General features: G+C 38.9%; 1 protein-coding gene across 1 annotated transcript in view; it reads left to right on the top strand.

Moving 5' to 3' along the window:
* LOC145684280 (disks large 1 tumor suppressor protein-like) overlaps positions 1-26,650 on the top strand; it is a gene marked incomplete in the record, with an annotated part of 1,496,324 nt that overhangs the window by 674,579 nt on the left and 795,095 nt on the right. Inside the window, 1 exon segment of the mRNA XM_081756423.1 lies at positions 12,601-12,699. Within this exon segment, the coding sequence (XP_081612549.1) occupies positions 12,601-12,699 (99 nt within the window).

Consider the following 26,650-nt stretch of genomic DNA (forward strand, 5'->3'; position numbering starts at 1 on the left):
CATACGTACGGCCTTTTTCCCCACTTAGATGTTACATTAAGCCGCTGCAGGGTGTCTGACATCTAACAGTCTTCCATATTATTACATACATATACGTATCTTACATACGCCAGCTATATGTTATATACGTCCATCTGTATATGAGATCCTTACCGCCTATGTACAGTCATACGGAAAGTACGTATACATGGAGCACTTATACGAAAAGTATTATTTAAAAATATATATATATTTGCAGTTGATACAGGATATTATCTATAGTCGGATGTTAAGGTTGGTGTAAAGGGACAAGTTTTGCCGATAGATGTCACTACAGTCTTCGTATCTCTTTCATGTATTTTTTTACCTTTCACAAAAATTCACGATTTCTCTTATAAATTTCAACTTACAGACTTCAAACTTTGAGAGAAGTAACTTCATAACCTATCGAAGGCAACAGTCCGTGCCGATTTTTTATTTGTAATTTTCTTCGTTGTTGAGATAGCTTGATTGTTGAAATGGATATCCTAACCTTTAACAATGAAACTGTTTCAACAATGAAGAAAATTATAAATAAAAAATCGGCACGGATTGTTCCCTTCGATATGTTATGAAGTTTCTCCTCTAAAAATTTGAAGTCTCTAGGTTGAAATCTGTAAGAGAAATTGTATATTTTCGTGAAAGGTAAAAAATACACGAGAGAGATACGAAGACCGTAATGACATCTATTGGCAAAACTTGTCCCTTTACACCAACCTTAAGTCCAAAAACTACAGGATTTACGCATATAACCTGCGTTTTTTTCTCTATGCACAAACTCGCGTAGCCGGAGATTGATCCAAGGATCCGTCCCTTGCACCAAAAATGTACGCTCTACCACTGAACCACTATGATCTCTTCACTTTTTACTTTTTTCTTATTTGTGGAAAAAGGCAAGATTCTTTCCTCGTATTAAAATTATGTATTCATTTGATGTGTATTTCTTGACCATTTTTTCCCCATTTACTGGATAGAATTTTGGGTTTTCGTCCAGAGAAAAGAAATGTCTTCTCTCTTATGAAGAAGAAAGTAAATAAAAGAATTGATAAGAGAGATTGATAAAAGAAGCAAGTTTTGAGTGTAAAGTGTGAAAGCAGAAAAAAAGAATCTTTATTTGAAAGAAAAAAATGGCGGCTTCGAAATCGCATTAAAGGAGAAATATTGAAGAAAAAGCAAGTCCGCAAGTGAAAACTACATTGAACTTTGGATTTGAGAGGACTTTTTTCTTAAAAAAAAAAAAAAAAAAAAGTTAGATTTTCTTTAAAGAATGTGAAAATAACCGAAAGCAACTCTGCGAAACACGTTTTCAAAACGAAATATCGGCAAAAATTCTCACGAGTCCACTATATCCTTTTGGCACATTATGACTGATCGGATCCCTAGAATCCCATTTTCTAGATGCAGTGTGAATAAACTTTTTTTTTCCTTTTGCATCTCTCTTTCACTCTAGCCTTGCTTTTTTCTTTTCCTGTACGCTTTTAGTGCTATTCGCACGTGTAAGAAGCAAAAATAATATCTTTCTCTCTGTCTCTCTCTCTCTCTCTCTCTCTCTCTCTCTCTCTCTCTCTCTCTCTCTCTCGTTACAACCGATTTTTCCCGCGCTTTTCTCCCGTTAACATCTTCCAATGCAATCATCTTATCGTATTGCCTCTCCCATCCCAGTTCTCTCTCCATTTTGATGATTTAAGTAAACGACATTAGCTTTGTTAAAAGTTTTCACTTATTATCAAATATGTACGAGGAATGTTTCCGAAACTCTGATAATTTTATTGTAAATCTTCATTAACTTTTCGGCTGTATTGCGTGATAGTTTTTCAGCAAATCTTTCTCTCTAAGTGCATGAAGTTCGCCAAGCGGAGACCACTTATAATGAACTTTTTAGTGGTATTTTTTTTTGTCAACTGATCTACAGTAACTGCTAAAAAAAAAGAATGACGTAAATACTGTACACACACCAGCAAAGAAATATGCACCCCTGATTGCTATAATTCCAGTACTTTGTACCCAGCATATTTGTAAAATTAATATTTTTTTTGTTAGTTCTCTCTCCGATGGAATCGAACGCGGGACCACGTGCATTAAAGGCACACGTGCTAGCCACTATAGCACTGGGAACAGCCGAGAATATTTGAGAGTTCAAATCGCAGAAGGGGTCAGACAAAAAGCATGGGCGGGATAGCTGCGTAAGCACGGAGAGGGCGAGAAACGGGGTGGAAGGTGCCGTGATATATGCAGGGTTTGTGAACGGTCGTCGGGTAAATACTGCTCTTAACCAATTAGTCCCTGGTTCGATTCTAGGTCATATGAGTTTGTGGCGCACAACATCGTGTTCATGGGTTTTTCCGGCCTTCTTTTGTTTTCTCTGTCATGCAGTTCCATTAATCCATTAATCATTCTTCTGTATCCCTCCAAAGAGTATAACCGTAGGACAGAGATGCTCAACCTGTTTAGGTTTGAGGGCTACTTTTCATTTCAGAAGTCAAATTACGGCCTACTTATCTGTACATGAGGCCGTCAGAGAGAAACATAAAACAATTAATGATCGTCACAGATCATGTAATATACAAGGTTGCCGATAATTATGTATATAATGTTTGGCTGAATGTAGTATTTGTAATTCTGGACAAAATAATTCAATTTGGCAAGACTGTATAGTCTGAGAAAGGCGATAACGATCACTGAACTTAGAACCGTTAGTGTATGCCAGACAGGATAGCGGAAAATTTGTGTCTGGAACAGCGTCTGCGTTGTAAGCTGGATCAGTCAACGTGGGTCATGCCAGACAGGATAGCGGAACGGTTGTTTCTGAAACAGCGTGTGCGTTGTGAGCTGTATCAGTCGACGTGGGTCATGCCAGACAGGATAGCGGAACGGTTGTCTCTGGAACAGCGTCTGCGTTGTGAGCTGGATCAGTCGACGTGGGTCATGTCAGACAGGATAGCGGAACGGTTGTTTCTGGAACAGCGTGTGCGTTGTGAGCTGTATCAGTCGACGTGGGTCATGCCAGACAGGATAGCGGAACGGTTGTTTCTGGAGCAGCGTCTACGTTGTGAGCTGAATCAGTCGACATGGGTCTTTGTACTGGCCAGCTCGATCTCCCGATTTGCACCACCAGACTTTCTTTTCTTTATTGACTGTTTTAAAGGACAAAATGTATCAACATCATATACGCAATTTAGCCGAACTACGGGAAGGTATTACAGAAGAGTCTCATAGGATACCAGTACGGATCTGTCAAGCTGCTTGTGACAACGTTCCTCTTGGTCCCCAGGCATGTATCGATATGGATGGTTGCTCTTCGTCTCTAGGCATGTATCGATTTGGATGGTTGCTCATCGTCTCCAGGCATGTATCGATTAGGATGGTTGCTCTTCGGCTCCAGGCATGTATCGATTTGAATGGTTGCTCTTCGTCTCCAGTCATGTATCGATTTGGATGGTTGCTCTTCGTCTCCAGGCATGTATCGATTTGGATGGTTGCTCTTCGTCTCCAGGCATGTATTGATTTGGATGGTGCTTTGGTGGACGGACTATACCATGGAGAACAGAGATTAAAATTCATGTAAGGAAAGGTGAAATTAATGTGTTTATGTTCAATTCTTATATTTAAGTTATGTTGCTAGTTTCTTTTAATAATTTTTTAAAATATCATATACATAACTATTGAGACCCTATAATACCGCAGGCAACCTCTCAGGACTTAATGGGTGACCAGTAGACCACGGTGGACAGGTTGACCACTCCTGTCATATGATGGTAAATTAAAGATGTCATTTCTTCTTTTCTGAAAGTAATTTAATCAGCAATTGTCCGTTCCTTACGAGTGAATCACTTGTATTCACGCTGCCTGACCGCCACTCTGTTGAGAAATTGTTCAGGAAGTAAGAAAGTTACAGTGTCTGCGGCCGTCAGCCGTTTGTTTCCAAAAAAAAAAAAAAAAAAAAAAGTGCCTACACATAAGAAAGAAAGAACGTAATGAAACAAAAGAGAGAGGCTCCAGAAGGGAACAAAAGTCTCAGAGAAGAGAACGAACGACAACGAACACAAGAAAACTTGGAAGGATTTGAAACTTTGTCGTAGGAAGTCCTCTTAAAATGTTCGATAGCAAAGGGACGTTTTTCCAAATGGTTTCTGAATCCTTTCGCTGAAAAAAAATAAAAAAAAAAAGTTTTCCTCTTCTCTTCTACTGCTTTTGTTAAATCGAATTACAGTAGGAAAAAGCCGGTGCAAATTCAACTGAAAGAAAAGAAAAGAAGGGGCAAAACAAGGAGAAAAATATGATAAGAAAAGTCGAGAAAGAGTGAACAAGAAATGGCACAGAAGAATAAGAAGAAAAAAACAACAAAAAAAAGAAAGGTAACGAAAATTCTGCACTTTTTCAGTGATGCCAGCTCTTACGAAAGAGGCTTCTGGCTCCAATTATTATCGAACGTTCTGTAAATTTACCTACCTACGACGAATTTTGAGTTGATTGATTGATTTATCGATGGATTGATTGATTAATCGAGAAATTGATTGATTGAGTGTATAAAAATTGATTGATTGATTGATTGATTGATTGGTTGATTGATTGATTGGAGGGTATAAAGCAGACGTGAGCACTGAGGTCGTGCATCACGCAAGCAAACAGTTACATTTATATTCAGCGGCAATCTTCAGACCTTGATGTTAAGTAGATCATGTATTTTTGACGTGCTATGAAGTAATCTTAAACTTTCTGTTGTTAAAGCCAAAAAAAGGAGATACGAGGTATGGTCAAAAAATATAGTGAATAATTTTATTAGAAACAAAGTATTAAATTTACGTGGAATTTCGTTTAATCTCCTTCGTCCCCCATTTTTGGTGTCATTGTGTCTTCTTAAAAATAGTCGCGGCACACAAACTAATTTCTGCGTGCTGATGGGACATAGAAAGCGTTGATACTTCAAAATTATGTTTTTTATATGTAGGAGATACTACAAACTAGTTTATTTATGAACAAATGTGTAGATAAAGCTGTGAAGCCATTTTAGACTGGCAAGAATAAGTAAATGACAAACGGGAGGGTATTTTTTTAAATAAAGAGGACACCTAGTACTTGTATAGATAGAAGAGTGGTTTCCAATCTTGTTTTACTGGCGCCTCCCCCCCCCCTTCGTAAATCCTGTGTCCTTTGTGACCCCACTTTCTCCTACCGATGACAAAGATAATATGTCACACATGTAGCGTACGTGTATGTGAAGTTTTTCTAAAGCTAAATTGTAATAATCGTTACAGTTGGTGCTTTAGTCAGTATTTCACAGTTGATTTCTCGCAGTTGCTTGCACGACTTTACTCGCTCTTCACGCTCCCTAGGTTGGGAAGCACTAGATTTGAGGCACGATCCGAATATTGAGGGGAAAACACTGGAAAATCCTCAATTAGGATCGACAGAAGAAAGTCTCTTAATTTGAAAATGATCATTTTAATCTTTCACCTATTGCTTAACCATTTTTAAGGGACCTCCATCACGGCGAAATTAAAATACCGCTAATTTTACAATAATTATGTGATATCTTCAAGTAGATAAAAGATAATCGAAAAGTGGAACAAGAGCTCACTAGAAAATATTATTTTACATGAGATACCGTTATCAGTACTCCAAACGGAAAGCTACTAGGTGACTCTTGATAACGGTATCTCATGCAAAATTATATTGTCTAGCGCGCTCTTGTTCCACATTTTGATTTATTTCTTTTATCTATTTCAAGATACCATATAATTACTGTAAAATTTGCGGTATTTTAATTTCGCAGTAATTTAGGCCTCTTTAGTCGCATGTAATAATCGTTACATTCTTTATTATAGAGATTATGAAGGGAAACTTTCATTTTATTTAATTTGAAATTTGTTTTAAATATTTGAGTTAATTAGGTTGTAGTTAGCAACACTGTTTTCATACTGTAACTTTCCCTCGTATCTTACCCGAGAGACAATGTAGTGAACGTTAAAAGAACGGAGAAAGATTTCTCGTTTCCAAAATTCTTGCACGCTCACTTCTTAAATTCTTTAGATCGAAAGCTCACGAATGTTCTCTCTCTTTTTCTTTCTTTCTCTCTCTTTCCTTGTTTCCTTGAATCACTGCCGGTGGCACAAAACAACAGATAAAATCAAATGTACTGTATAGACACAGATACACATGTTTTGTTGTGTGAGTGTAGAGAGTGGAAGGAATTTAGAGAGCAGTGCCTCTAGGTGCAGCAGCAGATATTAGTGTTGCAAACTCTGTTACAGAAAATAGGAGCTAAATGTTTTTTTTTTCTTACCAGCTGTAAGCACTAGGGTGGGCCGAGGCATTTCAAAAATTTGTTTCAAGTCGTAATACCGTGGAAAAGTTGCGAATTGGGGAAACTAAAAAGGGGTAACAAAAAAATCGGGTTATATGTTCCGGTCGAGCATGTATACTAAAGTTTGTCGAAATTGGAAAAAAATATTTCTTACGATAACTTTTACCAGTTGTAAAATTTAGCCTTTTCCCCGAATGTAATAGCTCAAATTCTTATGTATTAGAACCACAGAGAATAATGTTTAAATGTTATTTAAATCCATCAACATTTTTCGTTCGCCCATAGGTCAAAACTCTCTCCCCCCCCTTTTTTTTTCAGATATAGCAATTGTCCAAAGAATAGTTCTAATGAACACAGGTCAGAATTTGTCTTCTTTCAGAGTTATCAACCGCCGAAAAAAGTGAAACAAACACGTTTTAGAACGCCCTAACATGAAAACTATGGGACTTCTCGCAATTACGCAGAAAGTATGCGTTCTACCTAAATATCCACTGGTACCTGGCGTAACGAATTGTATAAAGTAAGTTAGTGTTTGGGGGACACACATTTACTAATTCTTACTCGTTGCATGGGAACCAGAGGAGTGTAAAACATGGATATTTACCAGACAGAGCGCATGCTAATTCCTATGTAATTTTTTGAACCGCTTACAAGAGGATACATCATTTTCAAGCTTGGACATTCTAAAACACGTTGATTTGCATTTTCGGCGGCGGTTTATAACTCTGAAAGGAGACGTTTTGTGAACCACGTTTATTAAGATATTTTTCTTTCTTTTGATAGTATAAGGAATCATCTCCTTAAGTTATGTCACAGAGTTTATCTACATCTTGTACGAAGATTGTTATTTTAAATTATTTTTCACCTCGAAACGGTGTCTTTCCGTTTATAAAGACTAATAGTTAAATTACACTATGCACCAATAAATTTCATAAACTGCTATAGAAACAGAAAGAAAGCCATATGACAGAAAACATATAGCGTTAGGTCTGCTAAATAATTTAGACAAAATTTCCATTGTGACATTCCAACTTGTGAACACAATCATTATACTGTAACGGGTAGACAATATAACGTGTAAGCCCATGTTTTTCTATCCCATGGTATCAAATTATTGTTCAACTCCACTGATGTATATTGCAAAATGTATATATAACTCTGGGCTTGTTATTTCACTGAGACTGAAATTCTTGGAAACTATGTGGGCAAATTCTTAGAAAATTAACAAAATTTCGTGTAAAAATGTAAAAATATATTATTGATACTGAAATAAATTATGCTAACTCGTTATTTCAATTATCAACCATATTCAACACTAGATTGTAATTTAAGAATAATTTTTAACAGCTTATTTCTCTGTAATTATTTGTTATTTAATTATTATTTTATGACAGTTTATTTGCCTAATTTTAATTGTAATTTTACTAAAAGAAATGTTACTGTTAAGTATATATTGAGACTTTTACATTGGACTGGACAGAGCATTATTTTATTGTTATTCAACATTCTATTTGTTAAAACCCTCTTGTTTTGGTAATAAGTTTTTGCTCTGTATGTAATGCTTATATTGGCTTAATAGAATATTTTTATTTTTAAATGTTTCTTTTACCTTCTCTTTTCAACTTTATCTTATAATGTAGTTGTTTTGCCTTATTTTTATTATTATTTGCAACATTTTGTTCTGTGTAATAGTCTTATATGCTAATAGTGAAGTACTTGTTAAGTATTAATAGCATTAGCTACCTTGTAATACCTTATACCTTTAAACCTATCTTATAAATTCTCCCTTTTCCTGATTCAAGAAAATGTGGTCACTTGTATGTTTACGATGCCATCCATACCTACAGTAATGTCATATTTGTATCTCGAAAATCATTTTAAAAATTATTATTAGAATAACTTTCCTCTTCTTAGGACTTGACCTGATGTTTACTCAGAAACGTTGTTAGGTAGCCCACCGGACAGCACATGAGCTGGAACGAGCAGAGGCAGCCGTGTAGCACAGGGAACTCCGAAGGAGTAAGGGCTGTCGTTCAATGTTGTTGCATTGGCACCTCTGGATCATTTTATACACTCTTTTTTTTTTTTTAGGGCTATTTCCTACATAGCCACAGAATTTTGGTACAAAGTGTTTCAAGAATTGTCTAGAAAATCATATTTGTATAAATTTTATTGACTGATATTGCTGTGTATGGTCTTTGGGCGCTAGTTACGTAGGTTTCTCAGTACAGAGTTTATTAAGGACTAGCTAGTAATACAATAGTATCAACAACCGGAACCGGAACCGGAAGTGAAGATTAGAATAAGATAATACTTTAATACTGCTCTTGTTAAGACTCAGCTTTAATGTGCAAGTAGCACACTCAAGTAATAATTCATTCAGCCGGTATACAGCTTAATTATTAATCATTTAAAAATAAAACGTGAGTGTTATTTATGATTACTCGCAATACATAATATACTCGCAATACAAAAGATTCAAGTTGTTATATGATTGGCTAACATTTTTTAATAAAGTTATACGAGATGTATAAAAAAATATCTTAATTAGCAGGATAAAATTACGCATAGACATTGAAGTTATATTAATCATGACCATTGTAGAAGTCGCGATTGACGAAGTCATGATAAGTGTGAAAGATAATAAAGTTCGAATTTGAAATAATGAAGTTTCAATAATTGTAGTTGAATTGGAAAGTTAAATCTTGATTGACAAGTTCATTATAAGTATATCAAGGATGCAGCCGATTAAATCTTGATTGACGATTTCATTATAAGTATATCAAGGATGCAGTCGATTAAATTTTAATTGGCGAGTTCATTATATCAAAGATGCAGTCGATTAAATCTTGATTGACGAGTTCATTATAAGTATATCAAGGATACTGTCGATTAAATCTTGATTGACGAGTTCATTATAAGTATATCAAGGTTGCATTTGATTAAATCTTGATTGACGTGTTTATTATAAGTATGTCAAGGTTGCATTTGATTTGTTGATTGAAATTTAACATCTCTCTGTAGTACCAAGGCTTTACGAGATGGACCCTATTTTATAAATTGAAATCCGATCACTACTCGGGCTACTATTCACATCGTAAATCAAACGAGATACCAAGTTGCATATTAGATATTGAAGTTATAATAATCATAGCTGTGTTAGAAAAAGTTTTCTTTGACAAGGTTTTATTAGATATACATAAAATCGCGTACGAAATAGCAAAAATATGCTATAACCATATCAACAGTCAACATATCGTTATAATAATAATTATTATTATTAACACGTTAGATCAAATGAAATGAAATCTTTAAGTTTTACGTCCCACGGTTATGCCGGTTAGGCTAAAGGAGACGGTGATGATGAAAGATGAGTGAAATGGTGGAATGATGAAAGTGGGAGGAAACGGGAGAACCCCGAGAAAACCCACGAGCACGGTGTTTGTCCACCACAAAGTCCACACGGCGCGAGCTGGGATCGAACCAGGGACCCCAAGCACCGGAGGTGAACGCTCTACCACTGAGCCACCGTGCCCCCCCACGTTAGATCAAATCTGAATGATGAGACCATGCTATAGATATTACATTCAAAATGTTACAGTTGTATTAATCGTAGCTATAATAGCTCAAGTCTTCATTGTAAAAGCATGATTAGTATAATAACGTTCGAAATGTTAACGTTATAGTAATCATAGGTACGTTAGTTCAAATTTTGATTGACGAGGCGTGCAAGCTATGATCATATTTGTATGGTGTTAAAGTTACAGAAATCATAACTATATTAGATCAAGTCCTGATTGAATGGAGTTTCACGTATAATTGTATTCGAGATGGTACTATATTAGTTCAAGACTTGATTGACAAGGCATGATAAGTATAATAACATTTCAGATGATAAGGTTATAATATAATTATAACTATATTTGGTTAAGTTTTGATTGGCAAAGAATGATAAAATATAATTACATTCGATGTATTTTAATAATCATAGCTACATTAGTTTAAGTTTTGACTGAATAGGTACAATCATACTCGAGACGTCAAACATACAATAATCATTGCTACTTTAGATCAAGTCTGAATGATGAGGTCATGCTAGGTAAAATATTCAAGAAGTTACATGTAATAATCATAACTGCATTAGTTCAGGTATTAATTGACAAGGCGTGATAAGTATAATTATATTCAATGTATGAAAATTATAATAATCATAGCTACTTCACATTAAGTCTGAATGACGAAGTCTTGCTAAATACATTTAATATTTTGAAATTATAATAGTCATAGCTACATTGGATTAAATGTTGATTAGTAAAGGTATATCTAAGACTAATTCGAGACATCACTGTTGCAATAATCATAGTTACATTAATTCGAAATTTGATTGGCAAATTTATAATAGATATAGCAGAAATCCATTCGAGACATCATTGTTATAAAGATCATAACTAAATTCGATCAAGTCTGAATGAGAAAGTCATGCTCAGTGTAAATCACTTTTGAGATATTAAAGTTACAATAATCATAGATACATTACTTCAAGTATTGATTGGCGTAGTTACATTTGTAACGTTAAAGTTATAACAATCATAGATACATTACTTCAAGTATTGATTGGCGTAGTTACATTTGTAACGTTAAAGTTATAGCAATCATAGATACATTACTTCAAATATTGATTGGCGTAGTTACATTTGTAACGTTAAAGTTATAACAATCATAGATACATTAGGTAAAGTCTTGATTGGCGAGTTTATAATAAAAATAATGTCATGAAATAAATCTTTGTAACAGAGATACGTAGTTATAATAGACAATCGTTCAAGTCGAATGAAATCTCGATAGAGCAATCTGTATGGGGTTATTAGCAGTTTGTAATCAAATGCAACGACGTTTAGTTTTACCTGAGGCATCTAAGCTGATACGGGCGCGTCGTGTTGTGCTTGGGTTTAGAAAATCAATAGCTAACGTTGAATCAGAATAGATTAGGGTTAGGAGGTATTTCTGGGCATTACCGGGATGTGTGATCTTTTAAACCTGTCTCATATGAGGGATGACGTTCCTCACCGATCATACTTACGGAGAAGTGAGGAAGGAAGGAAGCGGCATTTCCTAGTTTGGGTGAGGAAAACACGCGCTCAGGATGGTTAGCACGGAAAGGAATTTATACCTTTGGACTGAGTATCCCTATCGGAAATAAAAAGCAGGGCCGCTGACACCAAAGGCAAAAGTGTTAGCGACTACGCTACGCGGGGCCAAAGTGAATCAGGTTGGTTGAACAGGTCAAGTCTCTAAAGGGAATTTAAAACTACAAGTACCTATCAAGAGCAGCACATATAGCTACATCGGAGGAGAATTTCGACTGCAATATTCATATAGTTATAGCTTTATCTAATAAATGACATCGTCTGGAGAAGACATTTTAGGCCAAGTCTGCCTCATCTGGATTTTCTCGTATTAAAGTGCAAACATATACTGCGTCTCAACTCATTCTCTAAATAATTAGTACTGATGTAAATTTTTGACGGTAAAATTCCGTATGTTCTCATCCGTCATCATAAAGGAATAATAGACTGTTCATTAACGGTGTAATATTGTTAAAATACTCTGTACATTCAAAATTATACACGTATATTTATTTTTTTTAAGTACACTGTAAACAATTACGGTCATATTTACTGACCAATTAACATGAATTCTGGATGACAACCGATTACCCTAAAATTTACGGTATTGTACTCCGCGTCACCCGAATTGGCGTATGGCATCAGCCAATAAGCTCACAATTGCGCTATTACTAAACTTTCAGGAAGGAATATAATCATTCGTAATTGATTTTGTTCGTATTTGTGGACAATTATGAATGATTAGTTTCGTCACTTAAGGTTTGGTAACAGCGCACTGCGAGCTTATTAACTAACGCCATACGCCAATTTGGGTGACGCGGAATATACTGTTAAAGTTATGGTAATAGAGCATAAGGAGGTCGTATTTATGCCCTATTATCATAACTTTAACACTAATACCGTAAATTTTAGGGTAATCGGTTCGCAGCCAGAATTGGCGGTAATTAGTCAGTAAATGAGACTGTAATTGCTTACAGTGTAACTGACAATAATCCAGTTTAGATTAAATCCTTCAACCTTTCATTCTCCTACCATTCATTCTCTGGCGTTCCTGGAAGAATCTGGGTTCAATTCCTTTCTCCTATGTTTGCGTAGATGCTTATATGCTCTTTTTACATTTTATGTTTTCTCTTTTTGTTATTCCCCATTTAGGAAGGAAATGAAACTCAAAATACTATGATGCCTTTGACCCAAGCACTGATGACTTTGGACTCAACTTTAAGATCAGATGATATTCTCGCTGATATTCCGGTATGTAGTGATTTATTTTAAATCCAGCACAAGACTTTTAACAGTATTTTAAAATAACCACTCTTGTGTAAATTACTAACAAAATGTTGTTTCTTTTGTTAAATATGTTTATTTTCAGAAGTTGTGTATATTAACTGTTCTTATGTATTAATAATTTATTTAATAGTGGAGGAAAATCCCAGAAATAGCATATCTTTTCAGGGGCGGCGTTATGTCTTGGTAAGATGGTGCACATGCACTCCATCTCTTCGTGTATAGATGTTATGAATAACATTGTTGTACTGTGTGAGATTTAAGGTTGAATTTTTATTGTCTCTTAGTGCATTGTTCTAGAAATATTTTAAGAGAACACTTAGGATTCAAGAATATCAGAACTTACGATTTCACCTGTCCCAGCAGTGGTTTTACTTTCAAATTGTGCTTCCATTATTTGATTCTTAGCGAAACCTTACGAGTAACGTATTTCTTCGTGGTTCGAAGAACTCGAGGTTAAAGCAGACAAGCGGGGATGATACTGAATGTTGTCTGCTTGTCCTGTAAACCACCATACCAGTAACATAAAAAAAATTATGATGCGTTCCGCTGTACGTTGTATAAGGGTTTATGGTTAACTGTGAGTAGATGTATGGAATGTTGTTGGTATATCGAGATAATACCGTCAAATACCACTGAATTCGGGAATATCCGATTAGTGACAAGTTGCTGCTTATTTGGTCTTGTTGATACTTTCTGCCGCACGACAAGGCATGGGTTAACAAATCTACGGAAGTGATCCGAAAGGTATGGACAACCAAAGATCTCCTAGAAGTTTCCATTAGTCAGGTAAGGACCCCTGTGGTGGATAACGTGTTTGCATACCTTTATGCTTTATGTTGTATGTTGTAAATGCATTCAATATTTCATATGACCTGAGGTGTCATTTTATATTATTCAATTGAGGTAATTTTTCTCATGAGCTACTTTGATTTGGTATGGAACCATTTAAGGTGGGTGAGACTAAAAAAAATATCGGAAGTCTGAAAATATATATAGGAGGTAGTAACCAAAAGTTTCGAGACTAACTAGTTCTGTAACGCGCCAACAGGTGGCAGCGTAAGGCTCCACGCACAAGCAGAGGGCGCAATGACATTTATATGTCAGTGTGCTAGATCGCCCAGTGTACTTCGAAAGCTGATGCTATTCTGACCACGCGCTAAGTAATATGTGCTTGATGGTGAATTCTCATGTGTAATGTTCGGGAAAATGGAGAAAAATGAATTTTTTATGGCGCTGGAAAAGTATGGCGTCCGTTCATTTTTAAGTCTGCTGGAGCATATCTTTTATTTATATAAGGTGTTACAAGAATGCGTCACAATATTTTGGGAACAGATTCCTCCCATTAAAATAAGAACGAAAGTTCATATGGACCTGTGCTCAAAAGTGGATAGTTTCGGAGTTATAGGGGGTCGAAAACGTGAAACAAGTGAAATTTAAAAGTTCATAGCTCCACTATTACGGGACCTATCGTAGTCGGGTCAGGACATCACTGAGGAACTAGTATGTGAACTATCCAAATATCCATCTTTCAGAACCTCAGTACTTGCACAATCATTTTTAGAGTGGCTGTTTGGGAGTACTTCATCACTCTTCACCTTCCTCTCTAAAAATTAGTGTGCAAGTACTGGAACATTCTTAAACATGGATATTTGGAAGTTCACATCAGAGCCGTGCCGTGGAAAATGAGCGCCCGGGGGCGAGAGTATACGACGGCGCCCCCATACATATATTCCAAGCAAGTTTTCCTATCTTTTTCCCTTTTTTCTCCCGAATTTTTCGCCCCTTACTTCGGCGCCTGGAGCCGTCGCCCCGCTCACCCCCTTCCAACGGCACGGCCCTGGTTCACATTTTACTTCTTCAGTGATGTCGACCCGACTAGTATATGTCCCATAGTAGTGGAGCTATGAACTATTAAAGTTCACCTATTTCACGTTTTCAGCACCCTGTAACTCCGAATCTATCCACTTTTAAGCACAGTTTCATATGATTTTTTTTTTCTTATTTTAATGTGAGGAACCTGTTCCCCAAAATATTGTGACACATTTTTGTAATACCCTGTATTTCAGTGCCATCTAGCGAGAAACTGCTGTATTGAAGCTTTGTTCTGTCCTCGCTTCCTTTGTTTTTCTTTTTTTCCCCTTTTTTTTAACGACTGGAGTTAAGAATTAAAACAATTCAGCAGAATGAAGTCGGAGGGACATTTCGTCGCTTAAATTGGAACCGGAAATGTTGATGGATATGAAAAATGGACGAAAGAAGGTGGAAAGAGAGATAGATAAATGATGTAGAGAGAGTGAGTGAGAGAGAGAGAGAAACCGAAAGCACAAGATGGGGATGGGAAAAGGGGTGGACGGAATGAGTGAATCATTTGTAACGTACGTGACTCCCTCGGAGAGCACGTACCAATTGTAACACTAACTCCAACTGCACAAAAGCTCATTAATTTTAACGCCAGTTTTGTTCATTTTCATCTTTTTTTTAAATTTATTTTTTGTTAATTCTTAGTACGTAACTCACTGTTAGTCGGACTGTCCTATGTCGTCTATAGCTGCAGTTTAATTCGTCCAGGTTTTGCAACAACGAGCTAAATGTTGTATCACTCGTGTCGCTACTACTATTGCTATAAACAGGTCATCCGCGAAACTATATATGAATTTACAGACAGTTTAGTTTCAGGAAAAAGGAACGTTCAACATATCCTGCAACTATATAGATGTCTTTCTTTTTATTAGAACCAGGATAGTCAGCCTTATATGACTTTAATGTTATTATGATCACGCTAGTGGGTCTTACAAGATTGTAATGTTATTAGAATGACGCTAGTGCACTGAGAAAAATGATTGGGTTGAAACGTGACCATGCGGTGTGGTTAAAAAAATTTAAACCAAATTGGGTATTTTAGGAACGATGGGTGGTCACTTGCAACCCAACTGCATTAACCGTTGGGTCAACAAAATGACTATATGTCACCGTAGAGTATTTTAAACCAACACTTGAGTCATACCTGGTTAACGGAAAGTGTCATGATACGTGAAACATATAGTCTAATCGAAGATGATTTAAGTGGACTATTAAGTACTGCAAAAATTACAACACATGTTTATTATTTACTGTCTATTCAGTCGAAATTATACAGAGTTATATCTTGACAGAGCACGATTACAATATCAACTTTAGCTCCGGTCCAAGCGGAAGGCTGCGGAGGAAGAAAGTAGCGCCAAAAAGAAAAAAATAATTGCATCGAAACCACAATGCATGAATAGCAGTGCTGTAATCTTTTTTTCCTAATGTTATTCTTATGTCCTAGCATATAATAATAACAGATGGTGCCACCGTTCCTGTGTAACTATTGTCAGACTGTTTACAAGTTTAAAAAACGATTATTTTGGCCAATTACAGAAAACTTAAAACGTTATTTGTAGCTTTGCACAAATGTCAAATATACTGCGAAAAGCTTTGAAATAACTACTTACTGGCTAAGAGAAATGAAAATATTCACAGCCAGTACGTAATTATTTCTGATATACTCGGAAGGCGATATCGTTGGTGTTGATATCCGTTGACGTTGACTTGCCCGCTGGAGCGGGAGCCCGGCTCATAGGCTGGGAAAAATTAAAAAATAGGTCCTGTTCCCACAAATAATAAAAATCTCCCACCAATCCGGCTAAAAGAAAAACTGGCCGCTAGGAGCTCGTCCAATACGCTCCTAGACAACGTTCAGCATATCGTCAGACATAAGCCAGGTGCGGCCCTTACTAGTCCCACTACGGCTGAATACACAACCGCAAAAACCCAGGATTACACTGGAAAGGCCGGCGATCCGGCCCTTTTCAGAGCCACGCAAGCAAACGCAAGTGCTCCCATCACAGCCAACACGGAAAAGATCGAACTTCCTACGGTCCTTCTCAGAGCCATGGCTGACCCCACGAGAGATAGCCGTTCCACAATCAGTAAAGGAGGCAAGATGAAAGACGTTCGTGCCCGCACCCGGAAGCCACCAAGCGCCTCAGTCAAGGCAGTGACCAACCAATTGAAAGGTATGAAGTTCACAACCCTGGGAACAACCAGCATCCACCGCCGAGCGACACCCAAAGCAAAGAAGCAGCAAAAGCAACCAGCCACCAGGACCACCGCAGAGACGGATCCAGCCAGCAGTTCCCCCCCCCCCAGAAATGGACAACACCAACTACCCCCCACTACAGACACCTACCCCGCAACCAGCAGCACCAGACAACACAGATTCAATGGACGCCTCCACGCTCGAACCTTCCACATCCCAGGAAGAGGAAGGAGAGTTCCAGCGACCAAGAAAGACAATAAAAAGAACCGCCTCTGGCCCTATCACGTCCCTTTGTGATTTCCAAAACAAATATGGCCTCCTTGCAAGACAAACCAAGAAGAAAATAACATGGACACAACTCCCCCTAGTGATGAAAACTTGCAAAATGAACACACCCAGGATCCAAGACAGAGTACGGGAACAACAGGAGGACCCCACAACCTTCCAGCCAGGAAGGTTCCCCCGATATACATTTATGATGTGAAGAACCAGTTTGCGCTTGTGCAGTCCCTCGCAGCCACCCTAGATTCCCCCCCGGAAGTGTACAAGAACAGGGATTTTGTGAAAATGCATTGTGCTTCAATGAAAGATCTTGCTAAAGTGGAAGCCTTCCTAAAGCATGAAAAACGTCCATACGCGACAGAACTACCAAAAACGTCCCGACCGCTAAAAGTAGTGATTCGCAAACTTCCAATGGACACCCCACCGGACAGCATCACGACTGCCCTCACTGAACTGGGGTACGCAGTCAAAGCAGTCAGCCAACTCAGAGGCAGAGCCGACGCAGAGGGCAATAGACCCAAGTTTCCCCTGTTCCTGGTCACCCTCAACAAGCAAGCAGGCGCACCTGACATCTACGAACTGAAGAGGCTGCTCTATTACAGAGTAGCAGTGGAACCACATAAAGGAAACGACATCCTGCAGTGCCACCGCTGCCAGCGTGTGGGACACTCACAGACCACATGTTGGGCGATCGCCAGGTGCGTTAAGTGTGGAGAATCGCATGACACCCAGATGTGCCAGAAGAAGACACGCGATACCGCGGCCAAATGTGTCAACTGTGATGGTGCACATCCTGCAAATTATCAGGGGTGCCCATACATACAAGCAGAAAAGAAAAAACGCGCATCTCGAAAGCAGCAGTTTCCACCAGTCAATGAACCCACACCTGACAGCCAGACAAATAAGCAACAACCACAGAAGAACAACACGCAGCAACGCCAGAGAACAACTGACACCTACTCCAAGAAGCTCCAGCCAGCAGCAGAAGATACCCAACCAGCGCCAAGCACATCAACCCCTGAAGTAGAAACCTCTTCGGAGGCTGAAACAACAGAAGAACCCACCACTCCAACGCCAACAACCTCTCACAGCGGCAACGCAACAGCAGCGCCCAAGCCAACTACCACAACCCAGACCGCTATCGACGCAGACCTGATAACATCCATCAAGGAAGTCCTGAACTTACTGACGGGTCTAAACATCAAGAGCTTCTTGGAGAAGCTTAAAGTGGGCCTCAAGAAAATCCAAGACGCCAAAGACCAAACAACCAAATTCACCACCATCCTAGAAGTTGCAGCTACACTGCTGGATGATGGCGCACACTAAATCAAGAATAAACCGAGACATCAGAATAGCCTGTTGGAACTCCGAAGGCGTGAGCAGGCAACGAGCAGAACTCACCGATTTCCTTCAAAGGGAAAACGTGGATGTGGCCCTACTAAGCGAAACTTTCCTGAAACCCCAGCATAGCTTCCGCATCAGGAACTACACCATCCATCGTGAGGATCGTCTGGACAGAAGAAAAGGAGGCACGGCAATCCTAGTGAAAAACCAGATCGCCCATGACAGACTGCCACTACCAGCAATACAATCCATCGAAGGGACGGCCATCACGATCTACTCTCCTGACGGGCCGCTACACATAGTAGCAGCATACAAACCACCAAACGCCAGACTTCACCCGCCGGATCTTCAACTCCTCCGAAGACTAGGACACCGTGTGCTTGTAGGAGGAGACCTCAACTGCAAGCACCCGGCCTGGAATTCCAGAACATCCAATGTGAATGGGCGCACACTCCACACAGCACTACGCCACATTGACTTCCTACCTGCTGCACCACCGGAACCAACGTTTCTCCCAAGAAACGGATTCCTCCCAGACGTCTTGGACATGACCCTCTCGGCCCACACAGCAATCCTAGAGGGACCCAGCGTCATCCACGATTTACTATCTGATCACATCCCGGTCATGCTTACTGTGGCGACAAGATTTCACGTTCCGGTTCGTCGAGTACCAGGAAGGATCGAAACGGATTGGAACGAGTACACCCGCCAAGTAGCCGAGTTGGTCGATCCAAAACTACCACTCAACAGCCCGGAAGACATCGACACAGCTGTCCAACATCTAACCACAGCCATAAAGGTGGCATACCTCCGTGCAACAATGGAGCAGCAGGCCAGGGAAACGAAGAAACCAGAGGACCTTCGTACTACCGCATTAATCCAAATGAAGCGATGGGCTAGGCGCAAGTGGCAAACAACAAGACATCCCCAGTATAAGACTCTGTGGAACTTCCTGAACACAAGAGTCAAAAACAGACTAAATCGCTTAGCAGCCAACGCATGGAACGCCAAACTCCTCGCAATGGATGTGCCGTCGCCGGAATACTGGAAGTTGCTACGCAACGTGGCCAGACCACAAGCACCATCACGCATCCAACCACTCCGCAGCTCACGCGGTTTGGTATTCGAACCAGAAGCTCAAGCCACGCTCTTCGCTGACCACCTCCAGGAAACGTTCAAGGAGAACCCCACCCCACCGGACGCTATGACGGAAGCAGCAGTACAGCAAAGCATACGCACCCTCCGAGAAGATGCACCTTTCCCACCTGAAGACTTGGCTACTACAAGAGAGATCCAGCAAATCATCAGGAAACTGCACAACCATCGAGCTGCGGGCCCAGACAGGATACCACCACTAACCCTTAAGAAAGCACCAAGAAAAGCCATCGTCCTCCTGACCCGGATCACCAACGCCATACTACAACACAGCCACTTCCCAGCAGAATGGAAGGAAGCCCGCCTAACGATGATCCCAAAGGTAACAGGAACCAGAACGGAATTGAAAAGCTATCGTCCCATCAGTCTCCTCTCTCACCTCAGCAAAGTGGTAGAGAGGGTAATCCAACATAGACTCCTGACACATGTGAAGAATCAAGATCTCCTGCCATCTCACCAATTTGGTTTCCGTTCAGGACATAGCACGACTCTCCAGCTAGTCCGAGTCGTGGACCATATCACACATCAGTTCAACGAAGGAGGCCACACCCTAGGACTCTTCCTCGACATCGAGAAGGCTTTTGACAGGGTGTGGCACCAGGGACTCCTACACAAGCTCCATCAGGCGGGCTTCCCAACCTACCAAACCAAACTCATACAGAGTTACCTAACCGGGAGAAGATTCAGAGTCTCGCACCTGGGACACACATCTGACTCACGGCCGATTGAAGCAGGAGTGCCGCAGGGGTCGTGCTTATCGCCACTGTTGTACTCACTCTACACAGCTGATATACCAACCACGCACTCCACAATAGTGGCCACCTATGCGGATGACACGGCGATTTTTGCTAGCAATCACAACCATCGCTACGCAGAAGTCGCCATGCAACGTCACATCAATCAGCTGGAGGAGTGGACACGCCGCTGGAAAACTAAGATAAACCCCACAAAGACAACTCTTGTGGACTTCACGAGGAAAAGAAAGAAGAAGACCTACAGGCTCACCTGGTCAGGCACACCGCTTACTCTCCAGAATGAAGCAAAATACCTGGGAGTAACCTTGGACTACAAACTTACGTTCGCCAGACACATCTCCAACACCGCCGACCGAGCAGCGCGAAAAGTCCGATGGCTACTACCGATTCTTCTGAGCCCGCAGTTCGAACTCAACACCAGACGAAACATCTACTCCATCTTTATCAGACCAACGCTCCTGTATGCACACCCCGCATGGGAGCATGCGGCAGCAACTCATCATCGACCTCTCCAAATAATCCAGAACCGAGCAGCAAGGGCAATTACGGGTCACTCACGAGACACACGTATAGCCCAAATACACGAAGACCTGGAGCTACCACTTCTCAGTGAAATAAGAAGCATACTATCAAGACGATTCTGGCAAGCAGTAGAGCAGCACGACAACCAGCTAGTGGCAAACATAGGCACTGGAGACCCGCGAAGACGAGTCTACAGAATGCCGCGCCCGCCGTAAAATTACAGAACCAAAGAAAATAGAGCCTGCGACAGTGGCGGCTCTTCATCGATAATACGAGTGCAGACAAAAGACAATAAAAACATTCAAAACAGATGGAAGGCAAGGGCATAGGCCCGGAACTTCTTTCACTCAAAACCGCCACTACAAACTGAACTGAACTGAACTTGGTGTTGAATAAAATTCCAAGTAACACGATAAAGTGGTAATAATTTTATATTGTGTAGTGTTGAGTCACCTATGTAACCAACGCATGGTTTGTTAAATACCGTAACGGTTAATGTGATATTTATTCTTTTAACCCATTATTTCGTCGTGTTTTAACTCAACCATGGTCAATTTTATCTCATTGGTGGGTTATTTACACTTCCCTTCTCCAAGCGACCCCACACTGTGGTCATTTCTTACCCCATGTGTATTTACTTTTAACTACACGTTTGGTCAAACGCATTATCGGGTTAATGGAATTGACACTTTGTTGGGTCATATTGTACACCAAGTTGGGTTAAATGTATTAACCGGTTAAGCTAAAATATTTTAAACAAATTGGGTCGTTGGGTTGGACTCCTATATTTAACTACACGTTGGGTTGAATTTATTTCAACCCAATTTAACTAAACGCTTTGACCCTATTTGGGTCGGAGCAGTTTTAGCCACGTGGTTGGGTTAAAATATGCACCAATAGGGTCAATTTCAACCCAATCATTTTTCTCAGTGTGGGCCTTAGAAGATTGTAATGTTATAAGGATAACGCTGGTTAGCCTTATAAAATTGTAATGTTATTAGTGTTACGCTAGTGGGTCTTACAAGACCGTAATGTTATTAGGATGACGCTAGTGGGCCTTAGAAGATTGCAATGTTATTAGGATAACGCTGGTAAGCCTTATAAAATTATGATGTTATTAGTGTTACGCTAGTGGGTCTTACAAGATTGTAATGTTATTAGGATGACGCTAGTGGGTCTTAGAAGATTGTAATGTTATTAGGATAACGCTGGTAAGCCTTATAAAATTATAATGTTATTAGTGTTACGCTAGTGGGTCTTACAAGATTGTAATGTTATTAGGATGACGCTAGTGGGCCTTAGAAGATTGTAATGTTATAAGGATAACGCTGGTTAGCCTTATAAAATTGTAATGTTATTAGTGTTACGCTAGTGGGTCTTACAAGACCGTAATGTTATTAGGATGACGCTAGTGGGCCTTAGAAGATTGTAATGTTATTAGGATAACGCTGGTAAGCCTTATAAAATTATGATGTTATTAGTGTTACGCTAGTGGGTCTTACAAGATTGTAATGTTATTAGGATGACGCTAGTGGGCCTTAGAAGATTATAATGTTATTAGGATAACGCTGGTAAGCCTTATAAAATTATAATGTTATTAGTGTTACGCTAGTGGGTCTTACAAGATTGTAATGTTATTAGGATGACGCTAGTGGGCCTTAGAAGATTGTAATGTTATTAGGATAACGCTGGTAAGCCTTATAAAATTATAATGTTATTAGTGTTACGCTAGTGGGTCTTACAAAATTGTAATGTTATTAGGATGACGCTAGTGGGTCTTAGAAGATTGTAATGTTATTAGGATAACGCTGATAAGTCTTATAATGTTATTAGTGTTACGCTAGTGAGTCTTACAAGATTGTAATGTTATTAGGATGACGTTGGTAAGCCTTATAAAATTATAATGTTATTAGTGTTATGCTAGTAGGTCTTACAAGATTTTAGTGTTATTAGGATGACGCTAGTGGACCTTATAAGATTGTAATATTATTAGGATCACGCTGATGAGCCTTATAAAATTGTAACGCTAGTGGGTCTTACAAGATTTTAGTGTTATTAGGATGACGCTAGTGGACCTTATAAGATTGTAATATTATTAGGATCACGCTGATGAGCCTTATAAAATTGTAACGCTAGTGGGTCTTACAAGATTTTAGTGTTATTAGGATGACGCTAGTGGACCTTATAAGATTGTAATATTATTAGGATCACGCTGGTGAGCCTTATAAAATTGTAACGCTAGTGGGTCTTACAAGATTTTAGTGTTATTAGGATGACGCTAGTGGGTCTTAGAAGATTGTAATGTTATTAGGATAACGCTGATAAGTCTTATAATGTTATTAGTGTTACGCTAGTGAGTCTTACAAGATTGTAATGTTATTAGGATGACGTTGGTAAGCCTTATAAAATTATAATGTTATTAGTGTTATGCTAGTAGGTCTTACAAGATTTTAGTGTTATTAGGATGACGCTAGTGGACCTTATAAGATTGTAATATTATTAGGATCACGCTGATGAGCCTTATAAAATTGTAACGCTAGTGGGTCTTACAAGATTTTAGTGTTATTAGGATGACGCTAGTGGACCTTATAAGATTGTAATATTATTAGGATCACGCTGATGAGCCTTATAAAATTGTAACGCTAGTGGGTCTTACAAGATTTTAGTGTTATTAGGATGACGCTAGTGGACCTTATAAGATTGTAATATTATTAGGATCACGCTGATGAGCCTTATAAAATTGTAACGCTAGTGGGTCTTACAAGATTTTAGTGTTATTAGGATGACGCTAGTGGACCTTATAAGATTGTAATATTATTAGGATCACGCTGGTGAGCCTTATAAAATTGTAACGCTAGTGGGTCTTACAAGATTTTAGTGTTATTAGGATGACGCTAGTGGACCTTATAAGATTGTAATATTATTAGGATCACGCTGGTGAGCCTTATAAAATTGTAACGCTAGTGGGTCTTACAAGATTTTAGTGTTATTAGGATGACGCTAGTGGACCTTATAAGATTGTAATATTATTAGGATCACGCTGGTGAGCCTTATAAAATTGTAACGCTAGTGGGTCTTACAAGATTTTAGTGTTATTAGGATGACGCTAGTGGGCCTTAAAAGATTGTAATATTATTAGGATCACGCTGGTGAGCCTTATAAAATTGTAACGCTAGTGGGTCTTACAAGATTTTAGTGTTATTAGGATGACGCTAGTGGACCTTATAAGATTGTAATATTATTAGGATCACGCTGGTGAGCCTTATAAAATTGTAACGCTAGTGGGTCTTACAAGATTTTAGTGTTATTAGGATGACGCTAGTGGACCTTATGAGATTGTAATATTATTAGGATCACGCTGGTGAGCCTTATAAAATTGTAACGCTAGTGGGTCTTACGAGATTGTAATGTTATTAGGATGACACTAGTGGGTAAACATTCCACCCTTTCCGTACGTTGCCAATTTGAATATAAACAAATGGACATTGTTTTAGTTGAAACAGGTAGTATAGGTAGCATGATTATAATACAGCATTAATTTTTTGTGTGTACAAAAACATCGTTTCTCTTAATATTACTGGAAAACGACGCATAAGGATTTAATACTTTTATAAATTGGTTCAATTCAATGAGATATATAAATTCGAACGAAGTAAATGTCCATCTCTGGATACGTTTTTTTTTCTTTACACTTTGCAACCCATTTAACCGAATCCTGATTGCGAACCGAATTTCCGAGTTAACCGAATCGCTAAAAAAAAAAAAAATCTTTTCTTGTGCACAACTTTTATTTTAAAATACCACCAATGAGTGTACAGTACTTGTTTTCATTGAATGGTTACTTATCAGAGAGTAAACTCATTAATTAAGTTGAATTTAACTTACTTTTCTAGTCGTACAACTTTAGTTTAGTAAGAAGGGGCATGGTGGGTTAATGGTGATCTAGCGGCTAGCACTTGCGCTCTTTGGTGTACGGGGTCCTGGGTCCGATTCCCTCTGGGAGAGCCTTTGTAAGTTGAAATATCCTCAATGTGTCTGTGTTCATGTCCCTGTCATTCAAGGGTACTGCAAATAACTGTAAAATGAGTATAACCGAGTAGAAAATAGATATATGTTACTGAGATACGGTCGGTGAATCAGTTAACATCTAAAACAAAAAAAAGTAAAACACTTAGTTCTGATGCGTCGGGTCCTTAGTTCGATCCCGGCCAAGTAATTTTGTGGTGGACAATGTCGTGTCAACGGATTTTCTCAGGGTAGTCGTGTTTCCTCCCACTTTCTCATTCCACCAATTATTCCATTACCATTCACTTGCCTTAATCATCGTCTACCTTAGCCTAAAGGACATAATCATGGGACGTTAAATTGAAAGATTTTACTTCATACTTAGTTTAGCAGTGTTCAGTTTTGAGCGTATCGTATATTGTCACCAACATATTTTCACATTCAAAATATGTCAAATATACAATACTGTATATCAAAAAAAAAAAGAAAGAAAGAAAAAAGAAAAGAAAAAAGAAAGAAAGAAAAGAAAAGAAAAATATACTTTTCTTCCGGTTTAATCGAATTTTCGTTCAACCGAAGCACCATCGGCCACATCAAAATCGATTAAACGGGACTTTACTTATGCTAATTATGAGGCACGTGCCTAAGAATTAATTTCAGGAGGGGTCCAGACAGTGGCGTATTTACGATTTTGCTTCGGGGAGGGCTTTGGTAACTTTCGAGGGGGGGCTTTGCCTGAAAATGTGAGAATTCTGCAAGATATTTCATATACGTAAGATTTCGGGGAGTTAAGCCCGGAAGCTCCCCCTAAATACACCACTGGGTCCAAAGCTTTTGGGGAAGATCAAAATTCAATATGAGGATAAATTATATTAAAATTTGTAGACAACCCTAAAATTATACTCAATTTACACAGAAATCGGCATTGCGGGAGGGGTCTGAACCTCCATGTTCCCCTTACTTACGTCCTTGCTAGTTACTGTATATTGTATAAAATGGTTTGAATATCTGACGTTTCGTTTTCGTTATGAAGAAACCTTGCAGAAAATCCTTTGTATTGTCGTGGTCTGTCCTCTAGCGTACGGTTGTTGAATTACGTGGTGATTTCGACTCTAGTCGAAGTACTGCAGAATGGCGATAGGTGGCAGCATAGTGCTCAACTTCATCAACCGCTGCTACATTTACGTAACGCTCGTTTCGTTCGATAACATAGTCACACATTGACTGAATTCCTCGTAACGTAAAGTTCTACTTAATCTGGTTCTGTAGTGTCCCATTTAGCTGTAAAGCCGAAATTATGTACAGAAAACATGGACATTTTATCGCGCCATCTACCAACAATAATGTGAACGTTAAAAAAAACACGAAACAAATCCTCTGTTTGTTTTTCTCTCTTTTGCCACTAGATGACCACACAAGTAATACACGTCATGAATTACACTTTTTTTTTGTTGTTGATTTTCTTTTAGAACGACAACACATGCTGTAATTTCGGTATTTTTATTGTGCTTTTTATCACTGTACTTATCTAACGAAATGTTTTTCGATATTGGTAACTGTCCTGATTTCTAACTTTTGAAAATTGTAAGATAGTGGCGGCTTTTGATGGACGTCACATCCAGTGTTTTTTCCAGTCGCATAGTGCTTCCGAAATTAATCACTTCCCCCTGGTACTCAGGTAAATTAAATTGAAATTATTCTCACTCTTGTGCAGTGTTAGTTTCAGACTTGTTTTTTTGAGGGGGAGGACAGTGCCCCTCAAGGAGACCAAAATAATACGTTTATAATATAA

Source organism: Thermobia domestica, chromosome 4 (assembly GCF_964235325.1).
Source record: "Thermobia domestica chromosome 4, izTheDome1.hap1.1, whole genome shotgun sequence".
Classification (NCBI taxonomy): domain Eukaryota; kingdom Metazoa; phylum Arthropoda; class Insecta; order Zygentoma; family Lepismatidae; genus Thermobia; species Thermobia domestica.